General features: G+C 50.8%; 1 protein-coding gene across 3 annotated transcripts; it reads left to right on the plus strand.

The window, feature by feature from the left end:
- The first annotated feature begins 5 nt into the window (after window positions 1-5).
- On the plus strand, window positions 6-16,498 carry KNOP1 (lysine rich nucleolar protein 1). 3 transcript variants are annotated; one of them, XM_027528177.1, is made up of 6 exons: window positions 7-89; window positions 2,975-3,876; window positions 4,930-5,040; window positions 6,075-6,143; window positions 9,595-9,672; window positions 11,951-12,815. In XM_027528177.1, exons 2-6 carry the CDS (start codon window positions 2,977-2,979, stop codon window positions 12,260-12,262), a joined length of 1,470 nt encoding a protein of 489 aa, XP_027383978.1. In that variant the 5' UTR covers window positions 7-89; window positions 2,975-2,976; the 3' UTR covers window positions 12,263-12,815. The 3 variants fall into 3 exon arrangements, with proteins under 3 accessions (XP_027383979.1, XP_027383978.1, XP_027383980.1); XM_027528179.1 differs by lacking the exon at window positions 7-89 and adding an exon at window positions 96-421 and having other exon boundaries at window positions 11,951-16,498; XM_027528178.1 differs by lacking the exon at window positions 4,930-5,040 and having other exon boundaries at window positions 6-89; window positions 11,951-12,813.
- Window positions 16,499-16,781: the final 283 nt, after the last annotated feature.

Below are 16,781 nucleotides of genomic sequence, written 5' to 3' on the forward strand. Positions count from 1 at the left end.
CTTGCGGGGACGGGCCAGCGAGTCGAGATTGACTTCCGGGTCACGGCGGCGCGGGCTTTCACGTGGAGGCGGGGAACATTGGCCTTTGGGTGAGTTCGGATAGCGCGTCGTGGGCGGGACGGAACCAGGAGTGCAGACTGGGTCTGGGGATTTGCGCGGCGATCCGAGGGACCGGACAAGGATGACTTACACCCTCAGATCCACGTTCCTCTCGTCGCCGGTCTGAGGCGCCATCTTCAGGAAGTTCTCCCGCCTTGGAGCGGACCTGGGACCCGGCGTAATCCCTCCCTCTGTGCGGAAACCTTGGTGCGGTCGGGTGTTTGAGGGGGCAGTCTCCCCTCGCGGCTCCCTTGCTTCCTGTTAGTGAGCCTGCGGTGGGAGTTGGGTTTTGGAGCACGGGCTCCGAAGTTCTGCGGGCTAGGTTCGAATCCTTGTTTTACCCCTTGCTGGCTTTGGGACGCAGGGCAAGTGAATTAAAGTCTCCAAGTCTCGGTTTGCACGTCTCTGAGATGGGTTATTTACACCGATCCTCATGGGGCTTCTTCGAGAATTTAAAAGCGCTTTTGGAGAAAGCATTTTGCGTTCGCAGGAGACGCTGTAAGGTTTATTTCCTCTTCCCTTCTTGAAGGAATGAATACACTTGGGATGTCGGGTTTGAAGGGAAGGCTCTTCTTCACTGCCGAAGAGGACAGTGCTGCAGTGTTTTAAACGGAGATAGGAAGAGAAAGGGATTAATTTGGCGACCAACTCCCTTTGACTTCTTCATTGTTACAGATCTCTAGACCACTCCTCCACTTGAGGCGCCCTTGACTCCACCCTCTCCGGTTTGGCACCTTCTCTCTCTCCTTTGCAGGCCCCTCTTCCTCTGCCCACCCATTTAAACGTTAGTATTCTCTGAGGTTCTGTCTCAGGCTCGTTCTGTTCAAAGCTTATATACCATCCATATATTTCTGAATGTATTTCACCCATATCAGCCCAGTCACCTCTGAGCCTCAGACTCATACAGCCAGCAGTCCACCAACATCTCCCCATGGATGTCTCAAGGTGTCTGGCGTCACAGAGAGTCAGACGTGACTGAGTGACTGAACTATTCCAACCAGCCTGTTGCCTTCAGTCACCTCTCCGCAGTCACCTTACACTTCAGTTTTTTTGTCTTAGGTCTTAGCATTTCCATCCTGTGCTTGCCCAAGCTGGAAACCTCTTCAGAAAGTTTGCTGGCAACTAGTAGGCCAGATTTAATGACCTCTCTTACTCTGACCTTACCACTGTGCTTGCTTTTATCACATGTATCACTGTTACCACAACTCTTTTCCATCCACACTTACTTGCTTCTTGATGGCAGGGTCATCTTTTGTTCATCTGTGTGTCTCTAGCATCCCTTCCTTCATCCAGTGAGCATCTACTGAGCACCCACCCTGCTAGGTACAAAGCTGGGCCCTGGGAATACAGCAGAAAGCCAGCCAGCCAGGAGGAAGCCTGTGGTTGATCCCTCAGATCTCCAGGTGCTATAGGAGCCAATTATGAGTAAACTTGAGCTACAGAACAGGGCTGGCCTGGCTCTTTGAAACAGTTTAGAGTGAGGCATGCCCAGCCTCTGGGCTCTGAGGCTGAGGAAAACTGAAGCAGCTCCTGGCCTTTCCTGCCCACTGTCCAAAGCTCCTGTGAGGAGCCATTTGTTTCTGGATTCCCTGAGTGTCTCCATGTCATCTAGTCCAGGAACCAGGACCTGGGCTGGTGACTGGAGTGAGAGACTAGTCCAACTGGAAGCTGAAATGTATTTGAGGGCCCACCCAGCGCCTTCTCATAGGTGCCTCCATGACAGCCTCCCTCCAAAAAAAAAAAAAGCTGAGCATTCAAGGTCATTAAATGTTGCCAATTTGTTTGAAAAATTAAAAACATTGAAACAGACTTGTAGACTGGATATGGCTCCCACCACCACCTGTGAGCCTTTGATCTCATCTGGTTCATTGCCTCTTATGGATGGGGAAACTGAGGCCCAGAGAAGCCACTGCTGGGTGGCAAGACTACATGAATCACCATTTGAACACAGCCATTCTGAGCCCCAACTGGGGCTCCTCACCATACCTCACTTTTGCTCTCATTCTTAGGAAGGTAATTAGAAGAGAGTTACCCTAGGTGTAGGCTGGGGCAGTTAATTTCCAGATGCAAAGCAACAGAGCTCTTCAGATGAAGCAAGGGTTAGTGATATCACAGTTACTACCTCTGGTGAGAATCAGCAAGAAGAGTTAACCTAAGATTCCTGTCCCCTTCATCCAGTAAAAGGTAAGACACCAGGGGCAATGCCTGGCCTGTGGCTTGAGTGCAGGTGTTTCAGTGGCTGGCACAGGGTCCATTTCTGTGGAATGAATGATTAGGCTTAAGAGGCTTGAGGAAGGGGGTTAGGAAAGCAATCAACAATCTGCCAAGCACTTTCCATGGATTATTGTTTATTCTTTCCAACAGCTCTCTGAGAAAGGACAGGTTATCTCCTTTTCAGATGGGGAAGTTAAGGCCTGGGGAGGATAGGTGATTGACTTAAGATGAGGGAGCAACATGGATTTATTTGAACCTGAGGCTGTCAGGATTTAAACTTCTGGGGGTTTCCTAGTAGTAAAGAACCTGCCTGCCAACGCAGGAGACCTAAGAGACTCAGGTTCGATCCCTGGGTTGGGAAGATCCCCTGGAGAAGTCATGGCAACCCACCCCAGTATTCTTGCCTGGAGAATCCCATGGACAGAGGAGCCTGGTGGGCTACAGTCCATTGGGTCACAGAGTCGGACACAACTGAAGCCACGTCGCATGCACTGCTTCTTCCATCATATTTCCCTTTGCTCCCCAGGAATCGTGCCCATTTTCCTAGCCCCTAACCTTTCAGACCATCCACTCCAAGAAGCGTGACTCACGGTCATACCTAGTGGAGTTGTACTCAAGGCCACTTCACGTGGGATAATTAGAACCATTTTTTTTTTTTCAGGAATGATCACTAAGGCTCACAAAGGAGAGGTGGGCCTTGGGCTCCCAGAGAAAAAGAAGAAGAAAAAGAAAGTGGTTAAAGAACCAAAGACTCAATACTCAGTTTTAAACAGTGACAATTATTTCGCAGAGGTTTGTCCAAGAGCCACACCACCCTTGAAGGGTGTGATCCAAGAACAGGCACCCAGAATGCCTCTCGTGAAGAAAAAGAAGAAAAAGAAGGGTCACAGCACCATCTGTGAGGAGCACCTTGAACCTGAGATCACATTACGCGCTGGACGGACTGAGCGGTCACACAGCCCCAGGACACAGGCACTTGGTCTGTCTAAGTCCCTCAGTGCAGAGAAGAGGAAGTCCATGTCCCCTGGCTCAAGGGTGAAGACCTCTCCAGACCCCAGACAGGACGAGGAAGTGACCAGAGTTGGCAAGAAGCTCAAAAAACACAAGAAGGAGAAAAAGGCCAAGGAAGCTACAGCTTTCTCAGGCAGGGATCCTTGGTTCTGCGAGGCTGGGAATATAGTGTATACTCACTCAGTTGGGAAGGATGGCGTCCGGGAGCAGGCAGCCTTGGGACAGAAACAGAAGCAAGGGAGTCCCAGGGAACACAGCGTGAAGATGAAGAAGAAGAAGAAAATCCACTGGGAGGGAGATCCCCCACTGGGGCACCCTGAGTGCTCCTGGTCCCTGGAGAGCAGCCCTACGAAAGGAAGTAAAAAGAAGCCAGTCAGAGTTGAAGCTCCAGAATACATCCCCATAGGAGATGGCTCCAGGGCTTCTGTGAAGAAGAAAGTGAAGTCCAAGAAAAGGGTGGAGCAGGCAGACACTGAGGAGCCAGCTCTGAAGAGGAAGAAGAAGAAGAAGAAGAGGCAGCAGAGCGAAGTAGCAGAGGAGCCTTGGGAAGAGGTAGGCTTTCCTTCAGAAGCCAACTGCTTGGGGACAATAAGGATGGAAGTTCGGAGTGTTTTCGTGTGTGTAATCAGTCAGGAAACGGGGATTTATTGACACAGATAACTAGAAAGTTTGATAACTGTCTAGCTTCAGGTATGGCTGGATCTGGGCACTAGTGTAATATCCTCAGTAGTACAGGTATATATCCCTTGCTATTGAAACTTTACCCAAGTTTTCACTATTCTGCACTCAGGATCTGGATTAATAGGATTAAGTTTTTGAATTATTAATAGGATTTAATTAATATTAATTATTAAAATTTTATTAATAGGAATAAGTTTTTCAGATCAATTCCTCTTTCTAAACTCTTACTACTTGCTATCTAAAGCTCAGGACCCAAATAGTTCCTGAGATAATACGATGTCCAGAGCTATCTGAGCTCAAGATACACAGTTTAGGGATCAAATTAAATTTGGATCCCAGAAGATGCCTATGTGGCTTTTCCTCGCTCTGGCCTTTGTATCTTTATGTGCTGGTTTTAGTCTCAGGCTCCTCCCCACCCCAACCCCGAGGTGAGATGGTCCCAGCACCTCCAGGCTTTCATCATAGTAGTTAAGCCACCGGCACAGGGAGAAGGGCAGCCCCTCCAAAACGATTACAGGAAGCGTCCTGGCACTGCTCTCCCAGCTCTCCATTGGGTCGCACAAACCAGAAGCCCTGGTCTGAAGCCCGTGGGCAGAGGCTGACAGCGTCCGACCCACTGGCACCCCGCTGTCCAAAGCTGGGGGGAGGTGGTGGTCCTGTTACCAGGAGGAAGGGAAGGGATGGCCACCTGGTGGAGACGGCAGAGATGTGCTGTCCATCCAGACCAGCTTCCGGGATGCGGGCGGGGAGGGAGGAGGTGGGCTGAGCACAGGGGCCCGGGGGTGATGTGAGCGAACAGAGCCCTCCAGGGCTCAGCACATGGGACTTGGGGGGCCAGGCAGAGCACACCCGAAGCACGGAAGTAGCAGTTGTCACTGCTGAAGACCTCGTGGAAAGTGGCCACCCCAAATCTCACTGTCACAGGGTCTGCAAGGGGCTGAGGTCACTGAGAGAGCGTGGCCCATGCAGGCCCGGCAAGGACACCGTGTGCGAGCTGAGACCTGTGAGGGGCCGGCTGAGCTCGGGGAGCAGCAGGTGCGGAGACCTGGGAGGAGCGAAGGGGCAGGGGTGGCAGGGGCTGGGACTGCTGGGGCTTGGCTGACTGCAGCAGCTGCAGGGGTCTGGATTTTCATGTAAATAAGATGGGAGCCCCGGGAGGGTTTGGGAGGATGGGGTGGTGTGGTCCAGGTGTGGTGGTTTTACTACGTTTTAATTGAGATAGAGCTGACATAGGGCATTCTGTAAGTTCAGGATGTCCCTGAGCTGCTGTGTGGAATGGACCGGTGTTGGGGGTGGGGAAGCAGCGGCAGAGCCTGTCCTAGTGGTTCAGGCAGGAGAGAAGGTCCTGACTGGAACTCAGAGTTGGGGGGCGTGGGGCATGGTATTGAAGAGGGGACTGGGGGGATTCAGGTTCGCTGCAGGGCCGCCATCCCCTGCCTCTGCCCGCCCCTCCCCCACCATCAGTGGGGCCCTGGCCTTGCTCCTGGCTGGTTTGGCGTCACCTGGGAAGTGAGGTGTCGTCTGGCAGGGAAGGTCGCGCTCTCGCCTTGAGTCAGGAGATCTGGGTTAGTGTGAGTCCTGTCCCTGAGCTGTGCGGTGACCTCGTGATAGCCCCTTCACTGCTCTGAGCCTTAGTTTCTTCATCTGGCAAATAGGTCAGTGCCACAGTTCTGAGGCCAGAATTGGGGAGCGTGGTGGAAGAGAAGGGCTTCGCAGGTAGCTGAGTGGTCAAGAATCCACCTGCCAATGCAGGAGACGTGGGTTTGATCCCTGGGTTGGGAAGATCCCCTGGAGTTGGAAATGGCAACCCACTGTAATCTTCTTGTCTGGAAAATTGCATGGACAGGGGAGCCTGGTGGGCTACAGCCCATAGGGTCGCAAAGAGTCCGCTACGACTTAGCACTAGTGGAAGAGAGGGGAAAGCAGGTGTTCTGGCGGGGGTGGGGGGCTGGGAGAGGGGTGGTGCTGCTGTCTTCCATCTTTTCTGGACTCGCACAGTCTCACCTGCTGGGCTGCCCCAGTGGAGGCCATGGTCCACTTGAGCCTTACTTCCTCCGCCTTCTCTGCAGGAGCCCGACACGGACTTGGAGGTGGTGTTGGAAAAGAAGGGCAACATGGACGAGGCGCACATAGACCAGGTATGGGCGGTCCCCGTCATCCCCCACCTCCCCCAGACCCCCAGAAACAGGCTTGCCTCCTAACTGGCCACAGGAGCCTGGTCCCAGAGGCGCTGGGGATTCCACGGGCCCCCAGGCCGGCCTCTGCCCCATCTGCAGGGGCAGGGAGCCTGTGGCTACCCTTAATGCTGGGAGAGCCCTTGACTGCCATGGCCTTGGCTGAGGAGCATCCGGTCCTGCAGCATCCCAGGCTGAGGTTGTCCTCCTCCTAACTGCCGCAGGGGGAGGAGGGGACGTGTCCCCAGAACCCACAGGCTGGGCAGGGGAGACAGTCTCTGCCTGGCCCATGTGCCACCTCCTAGGCTCCTGGCAGCAGTGTTTTTTGTTTGTTTTTTTTTTCTTTTTCAACTTTATTTAAATATAATTGACATACAAAAATTACACATATTTAAGGTGTACAGTTTGATGAGTTTTAACATATGTATGCATCTAGGAAACCAGCTAAGCAATTAAAATAACAAACATACCCACCGTTTCCAGAAGTTTCCTCGTGCCCCTTGGTAATCCATCCCACCCTTCCCCATCCCCGGGTAACTGCTTCTACTCTGTGACTGTGAATTAGTTTATGTTTTCTAGAATTTGTATATAATTGGGATTATACAGCAGTGTTCTTTTTTAAACAGGCTTCTTTCACTTAATCATTTTGAGATTTATCTATATTGTTGCATGTATCAATAATTTATTCGTTGTTATTGGCTGTCCAGTATTCCTAGTTCTATTTGTTTTGATGTTAAAAACATTTTCAGTTCTCAACTGAATTGCCTAGATTGCCTTTGGCAAAAATCATTTGACTCTGTGTGTGTCTGATGTGTGGTGTGGCTCTATTTCTAGGCTCTCCATTGAGATTCACTGCTCTGTGTGTCTGTCTTTACACTAGTACCTCGTTGTCCAGATTACTGTAACTGTATAATAAGTCTTCAAGCACGTAGTGTAAGTCTCTAGCGTCATTCTTTTTTAAGTTACTTTGGCTATTTCATGGCCTTTATGATTCTATATAAATTTTAAAATTAACTTGTTGAGTGCTACCAGAAAATACCGCTGGGTTTTTTATTAGGATTGCCTTGAATCTTTAGACTAATTTGGGAAGAATTAACATCTTAACAGTATGAAGCCCTGTGACCCATAAGCATGGCATCTTTGTCATGCTTTTGTTTAGGTGTTCTTTAATTTCTCTCAGTAATGTTTTATGGTTTTCAGTGTACAGGTTCTACACATCTTTGGTCAAGTTTTCCTTAATTATTTTATATTGTTGGTGCCGTTGTAAATAGTATTTTAGTTCAGTTTTCCATTGTTGCCTTTATTGCTAGTCTGTAGAAATACAACTCTTGTACAGAAGCTTTAGGATGGGTGGTTTTATTGTGGACCAGCTTCTGCTTTTATCACGCCCAGATCCTATGTGGGAGCCGGACTTTTGGAATTGGGTATTTTGTGATCCTGGACCCCAAGGCTTATCAGAACAGCATAGTAAATAACCACATAAATGTGGCCTTGGGCCATTGCTGGTGAGGTGACCTTGGCAGTCACCAGCCTCACGACCCCATGTAGGGGGCTGTGACGACCAGACGAGGCTGCACTGGGGAGGCGCTCAGCAAGGGCTGGCCCAGGATCTGTGCTTAGTAAGCGGGAGCCATTCACCTGCCTGTGTCCTCAGGCCGCGTCAGGGAGGCACTGCTGGACAGAAGCCGCAGGGTGTGAGGTGGGCACAGCCCGGGGGTGGCCCCGCTGCTCCAGGAGAGAGAAATGGAGGAGTGCTGGCAAGCCAGCCGTGTACGAGGAGGGAGGCCTGCCAGATGTTTCATGGAGAATTCCCAACCTGATGCCTTTGGGGCCCTTCTCCCTGGAGGAGGAGCAGAGAGGATCAGTAGGTTGCTGCTGCCAGAGCCCGCTCCAAGGCCTGGCACAGAGCACGGGCCTCCCAGAACCAGGAGCGCCCCAGCCTCCTGCAGGGCAGAGTCTCTGGGGGCGGGGAGGCCCAGCCTCCTGCAGGGCACAGTCATTGGCGGCGAGCAGGGAGGCTGGGCTGCAGGGGCTGGTGGGGCCTCACAGAGAAGACAGGTGGGCACTGACTCGTCTAGGCCCAGCCCCTGCCCTCCTCTTCTCCCAGGTGTCCCAGCCACTCACATGCCACTTGTCCATGCAAAGCTCACCAGCCACCTCTTTGCTTCCTATGAATCTGTGCCTGTTAAATACTTCACAGTTTCTAAGAAAACTGTTTTGGGTGACAGATGGCCTCAATGTAAGTGAAGCTTTCTGCCTCACCTCTATTTCTCCTGTAAAAAGTTCATTATGTTAAAAAAAAAAAAAAAGGTGGGGGAAGCAACCTGAAATCCTACGACCTAATAATAATCACTGTTACCGCTTTGTCGTTCTATTCTTCCAGGCTTTTCCTTTGTAACAGTATACCTGTGATCTCAGAGCAGCATGCAGTCATGAGCCGTATACTGTTCTTTTCACTTTTATCACTTAGCAGGTGAACTGCTTTCCGCTTCACTGAGTGCACATCCACTGAGTTCCACATGGTTCCCCGCTGGCAGCTTGACTCCCCTGGAGGAATCTGCCATCACTTTCTCTTTCATCCCTGCAGCTGCCACTCGACTTTGTTTTATGTAGTTTTGAACTACATAAACAGTCACCTCGTTTCAGCCTGTGGCAGATGAGAAGAGAGGAGGAAAGGCCACAAACTCGGGGCAGCTAAATTACAACTGAACCCTTGGGGGGAAGGGGCAGGCCCTCGAAGCTTCTGTATCCAACTGCAGCATCATTAGTGCGCTGACTGTGGCCTTGAGCCGCTCTGCTCACAGTGTGTGAGGTCCCTGCTGTGCCGGGGGCTGATAGTCTTACGTTCCGTACCACAGTTCATTGTGAGAGCGGGGGACTCTCACACCAACCAGTAAGTCCCTGACATACTCAGTGTCCTGCAGTTCAGCTCAGTCTGCCGCTGTCTGCCTGGAGATACTGTCAGATCCCTCAGCTGAAGGGCTCAGTCCCACCAGACTGCTCCCCACCCCCACCCCCCACATTCAGATGTCAGTCTTAAGCCAGGTTGTCAGCTGTGCCTCAGACCAACCAGCTACAGATCAGAGGTTCCAAAGACTTCCTCCTCGGGTTCAATTAATGTGCCAGAGCAACTCAGAACTCACAGAGGCACTTTACTCGATAGATCACTGGTTTATTCTAAAGGGATATAACTCAGGGGCAGCCGGAAGAATGAGATTCACAGGGCAGGGGGCTTGGAGCTGCCATACCTCCCACAGTCTGCAGCAGAACAAAGCTGCCTGAGATACCACCAGATCCCTCAGGTGAAGATCCCTTCAGTCTCCCCCCGACTCCCACCGCATCTCTGTCCTGGCTTTGAAGCTCAGAGGAAACTGTCTGTCTCATTGCTCTCTTCCCTTTCCTTTCCCTTGCTCAGGTGAGGCGAAAAGCCTTGCAAGAAGAGATTGATCGTGAGTCGGGTAAAACAGAAGCTTATGACACCAAGAAGTGGACAGTAAGTTCGCCACTGGGCTCTTTGAGGGGTGCTCCAGCGTCCCTCCTTCTCACCTTGTGGAGTGGAGGGACAGGAGGCCGAGTCCATCTGGCCCAGGGGCAGCCCCAGCCCGCCATCTGGCTCCCTCTCCACAGAGCTCGTCCTCAGCTCATTTCCTTCCTTCTGCAAGAGGCGCTTGCCTCCCTCCTGGAGAGCTGGCTGCTTGAGATAAGCTGCCTGGACCTTTGTCTCCTCCTCTGGATGGGCAGGATGTCCTGGGCACCAGTTTCTTGGGGCACATGATGGCGAGCCCTTCCCAGCAGTGGGCGGTGCCCTCAGAAGGCTGCTGACACAGATGGAGGGGGCAGAGGTGGGGGTGTGTGTGGCAGGCCTCTGGTCCAGTTGGAATAGGAAATTTCCAAACCAGGGCTGAGGAGATGGGACAGGAGAGTGTATAGCATGGGGCACGTGATCTGGCTGAAGCGGGGGATGGGAGGGTGTGGTGGGCACTGCTGGAGGGTATGTGTGTGGGGAAGCAGGGAGCTGGTGTAGAAGGCTCAGTGTGCAGGCCTGAGGCCTAGGAGGGGGCAGAGGGGAGGGAAAAGAACTTGTTAACAGACGTGGATCTGGGGGAAGAGGATCCAGATGACAGGAAGGCGTGTCTGCTTGTGCTGTGTGAAGCTTTCATAGCGTAACACAGAAAAGGACAGTTGATTTGAATCTAAAGACCCGAGATCCGTTCTGAGCTCGGCCACTTTCTGTAGCTATGAGACTTGAGCAAGTAACTTCCCTCCTGTGACCTTCAGTTTCCGCACCTGTAAAATGGGACTGGTGCCCTGGCCCAGTGGAGTATGGAATGCGGCTTGTCGCGTGTCGTTCCTCTAGGGCCTCCTTTCTCTCCACCCACTTGAGCTGGGCAGAGCTGATATGAGTCCATGATTGAATGAGGAAGGTCAGAAGCAGGCCGGCGCCACCCCGAGCCGCAGCCCAGCAGCTCCACTGGTGGGCCTGACCACAGGGGGCTGCTCGGGGGCTGGGGTCCTCCGCACATGCTTTAGTGGCACTGCCCCAGGGCCCAGGGCCACTTGCCTGCTGAGGCACACGGTGGGCATGTGAGACCGGGTCCCCTCCAGGAGCTGGCTCCCAGGACTGGTCAGCGTCTGGCAGCTCTCTCCTCAGACCGAGCGTGAGGTTGTCAGATGTGGCCTTATTCTAGAAATTGAAGGCCTGGGAAGCTGTCTTTGGTCCTGTATTGGGGCCACTGTAAAGCTGGGGGAACTTGTCACCAGTTCACTCAGGGCAGCTGTAGTGATGACTGGTTCCTATTATTCTCTCAAAGCTGACCTAGAATTAAGAGCTCCGCTAGCGTTTGGCTTACAAGCGGAAAGTTCCCGGGTGGCACGGAGGTCAGCAGTCCTGGTGGGGTGGGTGGGTAGGAGGTGAGGTAGAACAGCCAATTCTTGAGGATTTAAAACCAACCAGGAATCCTGCTCTGGGTTGTTGGTATCAAGTCTGATCTGAGCCTCACTGAAGCCCTGTCAGGGATGGGGGGAGTGTTACACCCCCACTTTATAGATGAAGACATTAAGGTTCAGAGAGGTTAAGTAACTTGACCGTGGTAACACAGGTGGGGTTTGATCCTGAGTCTTCAAAGTCAGTCTTCATGGGGTTTCTTTGGGAAGAGAGTTTCTTTGGGAAGGGAGTCTTCTGTTGGGCCACTTCTCCAAGGTGCTGTTTTGCGTTTTCTCGAACATGGGTGATTAGTGCATGGGTGGTAGAGTGTTCTGGAGAGGAATTGGAACCCCAGGTTCCTGGGCTGACTCTGCCTCCGACTCCTGTGACCCTTTACTTCTCCAGGCCTCCATGCCTTTCCTGCTAGAAAATGCAGTGCTTCTGCAAAGATAAATGCATTTCAGACTCCTGCTTGCGCTCTCCACTTCCACCTTAGGCTGACGGATGAGTAGCTAGCTGGTGAGGTGTGTCGTACTGACTGCCATGAACCGGGGGAGAAGGAGTTAAGCAGACAGGCAGCTCAGTGTGAAAGGTGGCTTTGGTGAGGGCCAGACCCAAGACGCAGTTCCAGCAGGATTACTGAGTAGGCCTGAGTCCCCTCCAGCTGCAGACCTCCATTTCCTCATCAGTGGAGTGGGAACCAACAGCACTCCTCACAGGGCTCTGGTTGGAATTAAGAAGTAGTTCCAGTAAGCCTTTGATCATCTGGATCCTCCCTGGCTGGGGACTGGGGAAAGACCAGGCTTTGGAAGCCAGGAGAGTAACCACCTGTTTTCTCTTACCACAGGGAACCCAGTTTGGCCAATGGGATACTGCTGGTTTTGAAAATGAGGAACAGAAACTGAAATTTCTCAAACTCATGGGTGGCTTTAAAAATCTGCCCCCTTCCTTCAGTCGCCCCTCTCCCACGGTGGCCAGGCCCAGCATGGCTCTCAGCAAGAAGGCGGCCGACACCCTGCAGCGGAACCTGCAGCAGGACTACGACCGGGCCCTGAGCTGGAAGTACAGCCGGGGGGCCGGCCTCGGCTTCTCCACCGCCCCGGCCAAAGTCTTTTATATTGACAGGAACGCATCCAAGTCAATCAAGTTTGAAGATTAAACTCTGCTGTCTCGTCCCCCAAATCACCCAACGTTGCTTTTATTGTTCTGTCAGGCAGATGGAAGCCATAGGACAGTTGTCTCGAATCGAACTCCTGCGAAGACTAAGGACAACTGTGTTGATGTGCTTGGACAGACTGGGGTGAGGGCAGCTCCCTTCAAGAGCAGGAGAACGTGTCGAGTGGCTACTGTTTCCCGTGTGATGCTTCCATTCCTGCTGAAGACAGTGTAACTAGCAGTAGCTCACAGTTACCCAGTGTTTCCTGTGTGCCAGGCACTTACCTGTCTCCCCTGCATTCATGTATTTGATTGTCATGATTCTGAAACAGGTGCTATTATTATCCTCATCTTAGGAAATGGGGTTCTGGGATGAGGAAACTGGGGTTTAGGGATAAAGTAATAATACTGCCTTGGGTCACTCAACGAGTAAGTGCCAAGTGCACTTTTGTGCCCCAAGGCCTGTGTCAACTATTCCCTACACTGAATGTCCCCTCTAGGGAATTTCACCCAAAATACTCATGGGGATTAAAATGTCTTTTGATTGAAGAAACAGAGGCATATTACATGTCTACACCTCATACAGGAAGTAGGATTAATGTAAACGGGCAAGAGCAAGCTTGTTTCCCCTCACCCTGGTTGGAGTAGTCACAGGCAGAGAGGATTCCCACCAAACAGATGTGGCTGAGCTGCCTCCGCTGCTGGAAAACTGTTTCTAAACCCATCTTGCCTTCTGCAGTCTGTGTTCCTTCCATCCCCAGGGCTGTGCTGGGACTTAATCTTTCTGCTTTAACTGGATTCTGAGCAAGGCATTTAAGAAAGCAGTTGGCTAATCTTCCACATGCACGAATGGCACGTTCATTCCCAGGGACGTGATTGGTGGATTCTCTCCAACCACAAGGAAGAGAATCCTAAGTGACTTGCATGGAGGAGGTGGAATGTCAGGAGGCACAGACATGGGGGTGACAGGGCGCTGCCTCATCAGCCTGGGAACAGTGTTTCCAAAGCTTTGATGCAGCAGCCAGCCCCACAAACTCCCGGTACCACCCTCCCGAGTGACATGTGACTACCTTCTCTCCATTCACATAACATTCTGCTTCCCAGAATATAAGTTCTGCATGGGCCTTTTTCATGCCACTTGGCTTGAACTGCCCCACCAGACATGCTATCTCAGGCAGGCCTGGACAGCCAGGAAATTCAGTCTCACATGGAAGGGAGTCCTGTGTAGGGAGCTGGTTCAGCTTTCCATGAAGGAAACAAATGTTTCCTCTTTGCTCCACCATCCTACCTTGGCTTCATCAGCTTGGTGGAAAGATGGCTATAGCAATTCCATGCAGCAAACCAAGACACTGGACCATTCCAGAGGGAGAAGAGAAAGCTTCTTGTGGTTCAAGGAAACTTCCAGAAGCCCTTTTGCCATAACTTGGTGCCCAGCATTGGGTGCCCAGCGTTGCCCACCCATTCTTGAGCCAGCCCCTGGCATGTGGAGGGAAATACTCAGGCCAGTCAGGAAGGAAGACAGGTTCAGATGCTGGCGAGGTGAGTGTGGGTGCACTACTGCCCCAGCGGCAGAGGGGAGGCCAGCAACCATTGGCCAGGTCTAGAGTCCTGATACCTGCGTTAGCCATGATTCTGGTGGGCCACCTCCCTCAGAACCTGAACGTGGCCCTCCACGGATTCAGTCCTGAGATACATAACAGAAGAGGCCTACACGGTAAGGTTCTGCATTGAGTTAGCTCTTCAGGGCATGTCCTCTTCCAACAGGGGTGGTCTTAATTCACCCTATAGGAACTTGGCCCAGTGTGAAAGGACCAACCACGTCTCTGATCCCTGTGTCTTGCTGAGAGCTCACATCACAGTTTGGGCCTGCTTGGCTGCCAGTAAGGACCGTGCTCACCCGTCTACTGTGTGATTCTGGAGAGTGGATGAGCAGTTGTCCCCCACCTGTCCCCATCATGGTCCCTCTCGTTAGGGCTGTGATGGTCAGGCCGTTCCCCTCTTGCCGTTCAGGGTATAGTCTCTCTCTGATAGGATTTGACTTTCTAGCACAATGTGGCTGAAGATTCCACTTGGCTTGGGAAGGCTTATTAGTCTGTTCCTGAAGCAGGGTCTAAGCAGAGAAGGTTGGACAGCCAAGACGGCAGGATGCCAGGTGTCCTCAGATTGAACTTGGCCTTGTCTCGGCTGCTCTCGTAGGTGCAGACCATGCTGCCCTAGTGACGGCTCCAGCCCTGAGGTTAACTGGACCTCTGTCCTTTTGTAAATTGAACACTGTCTTGAGTCACCCCTCTCCACTTTGCCCCGTGTCCTGGGTCCTCCTCAAGCTGTCTGCAAGTTTTTTTTTGGTGTGATTTCCCATGTTCTTTGTTGATTCTGTGTAACACAGCCTGCCTCCACTGGAACAAGGCAGTTTTTGGATTTTTACTCAGAATCTGGGAGAGGTGGGTGGGGGTGTCTGGTATGTAAGCACAGCCAAGGTCTTAGTTGAATATATAACCACCCTGCTCTCAAAAGCGTTGGCCTTTTCTCCCTTGGGGATTTCTCACAGACTGACCCTCCTATGTATGGCAAGGGCCTTCCCTCCTTACAATTGCCTTTATCCAGCTGTTCCCCAAACCTCAGGATTCTTAACCACTTTATTCCTTGAGGTGATTTCCTGCTGTTTCCCACTAAGTTCCTCCCTGAGGCCACCCTTCTGCAACTAGATTGGCCCATCAAAAGTATTTGCGAGATTAGAGTTCTTCCCTTAAAAATGTGTGTGTTTAGCTCTACAAACAGAACTGTTCAGGTTCTATGCACTCCCCCAACCCCCCGCCCACCCCAGTCCTCATTGGAACCTGTTAATATGTTGTGATAACCAACAGGAGTTTAAGGTAGCAGATGGAATTAAGGTTGCTAATCAGTAGTATGATTTGACTGGGCCTACCCAGATAATCCAGCATTAAAAGTATCAATAGAAGACAGAGAAGAGTCAAGAGATTTGTAAGAAACACTCAACAAGCTGTCACTAGTTTGAAGACGAAGGGATCCCATGCCAAGGCATGTAGGGGGCCTCTAGAAGCTGGGAAAGGCAGGAAAACCAATTTTCCCCTAGAGACTCCAGAAGAACGCAGCCTGGCCAACACCTTCATTTTGAAGGAAAGGCCACTGGACTTCAGACCAGTAGAGCTGTAAGGTGATAAAACTGTGACATTTTAAACCCCTAGGTATGGCAGTTTAAAGCAGCAATAACAAAATTAATACAGGTCTCATGCAGAAGTTTTCATTTTTACCTTATTTCCTAAAAATTTTCTTATTCTTCTGGTTCCATCATTCTTCACGATCATAGACCTCACGCCATGTAGGCCGCAGTCTTCAGAGACTGGCTAATTTAGTTAACAGGCTGGGGAACCCACATGAGAACACTGAAAATCTCAGCTTTCACCTGGGCCAGAGTGAAATGTGAATCAGAAGCTGCTTTGGTGTAACGTATCTCTGACCTAATGTGAAAGTCCAAGTCCAGGTTAATGGAAGAGCAGTAGGAATTCACTGACTCACGGCTTGGGCACTGATGCCATCTGATGTATACAGACTCAGAGAAATGACTTAAAAGTGCATAATTTGAATTTGCCAATTGATTTTTTAAAATTATTTAATTAGAGGCTAATTACTTTACAATATTGTATTGGTTTTGCCATACATCAACATGAATCCGCCACGGGTGTACACGTTTCCCATCCTGAACCCCCCTCCCACCTCTCTCCCCATCCCATCCCTCTGGGTCATCCCAGTGCACCAGCCCCAAGCTTCCTGTATCCTGCATCAAACCTGGCCTGGTGATTCATTTCTTATATGATATTATACATATTTCAATGCCATTCTCCCAAGTCATCCCCCACCTGCCTCTCCCACAGAGTCCAAAAGACTGTTCTATACATCTGTGTCTCTTTTGCTGTCTTGCATACAGGGTTATTGTTACCATCTTTCTAAATTCCATATATATGCATTAATATACTGTATTGGTGCTTTTCTTTCTGGCTTACTTCACTCTGTATAATCAGCTCCAGTTTCATCCACCTCATTAGAACTGATTCAAATGTCTTTTTAGTGGCTGAGTAATACTCCATTGTGTATATGTACCACAGCTTTCTTAACCATTCATCTGCCAATTGATTTTTCATTTGAACAGTATCATATAGTAAAAGTGGTATAGGAAATGGTTTTAATGGAATAATCTTGTGTAATAAAGGCCACTTGGGAATATTTGAGCAACGCCACCATGCTTTCTCAATGTGTTTTGTTCAGTACACACTGTTCTTCAATGGAGGCCATTTTCTTGGATTGGGGGTGGGGTGGGGTTCACTGTTAAGCTGGCAGTAAATCCACAGCATATTCTTGGTCCCAAACTATTCAGTTAAAGCATGAGTTTATATAAATTTTAAAAAATTATGTTAGCTACTTCTACTGTGCGAACTGTAATCAGGCTTTTCACAGAGTAGAAGTGAAATGTAGTCTGCTCAGTGGATACCTTCCAAAAATATAAT

Source organism: Bos indicus x Bos taurus, chromosome 25 (assembly GCF_003369695.1).
Source record: "Bos indicus x Bos taurus breed Angus x Brahman F1 hybrid chromosome 25, Bos_hybrid_MaternalHap_v2.0, whole genome shotgun sequence".
Classification (NCBI taxonomy): Eukaryota; Metazoa; Chordata; class Mammalia; order Artiodactyla; family Bovidae; genus Bos; species Bos indicus x Bos taurus.

What these genes read in the sequence shown, in the direction of transcription:
- KNOP1 (XM_027528177.1), top strand. Translation starts at nt 2,977, where the DNA reads ATGATCACTAAGGCTCACAAAGGAGAGGTGGGCCTTGGGCTCCCAGAG. An exon ending in CAGAGGAGCCTTGGGAAGAG is followed by an intron (nt 3,877 to 4,929) that starts GTAGGCTTTCCT and finishes TCACTGTCACAG; the next exon opens with GGTCTGCAAGGGGCTGAGGT. An exon ending in ATGACACCAAGAAGTGGACA is followed by an intron (nt 9,673 to 11,950) that starts GTAAGTTCGCCA and finishes CTCTTACCACAG; the next exon opens with GGAACCCAGTTTGGCCAATG.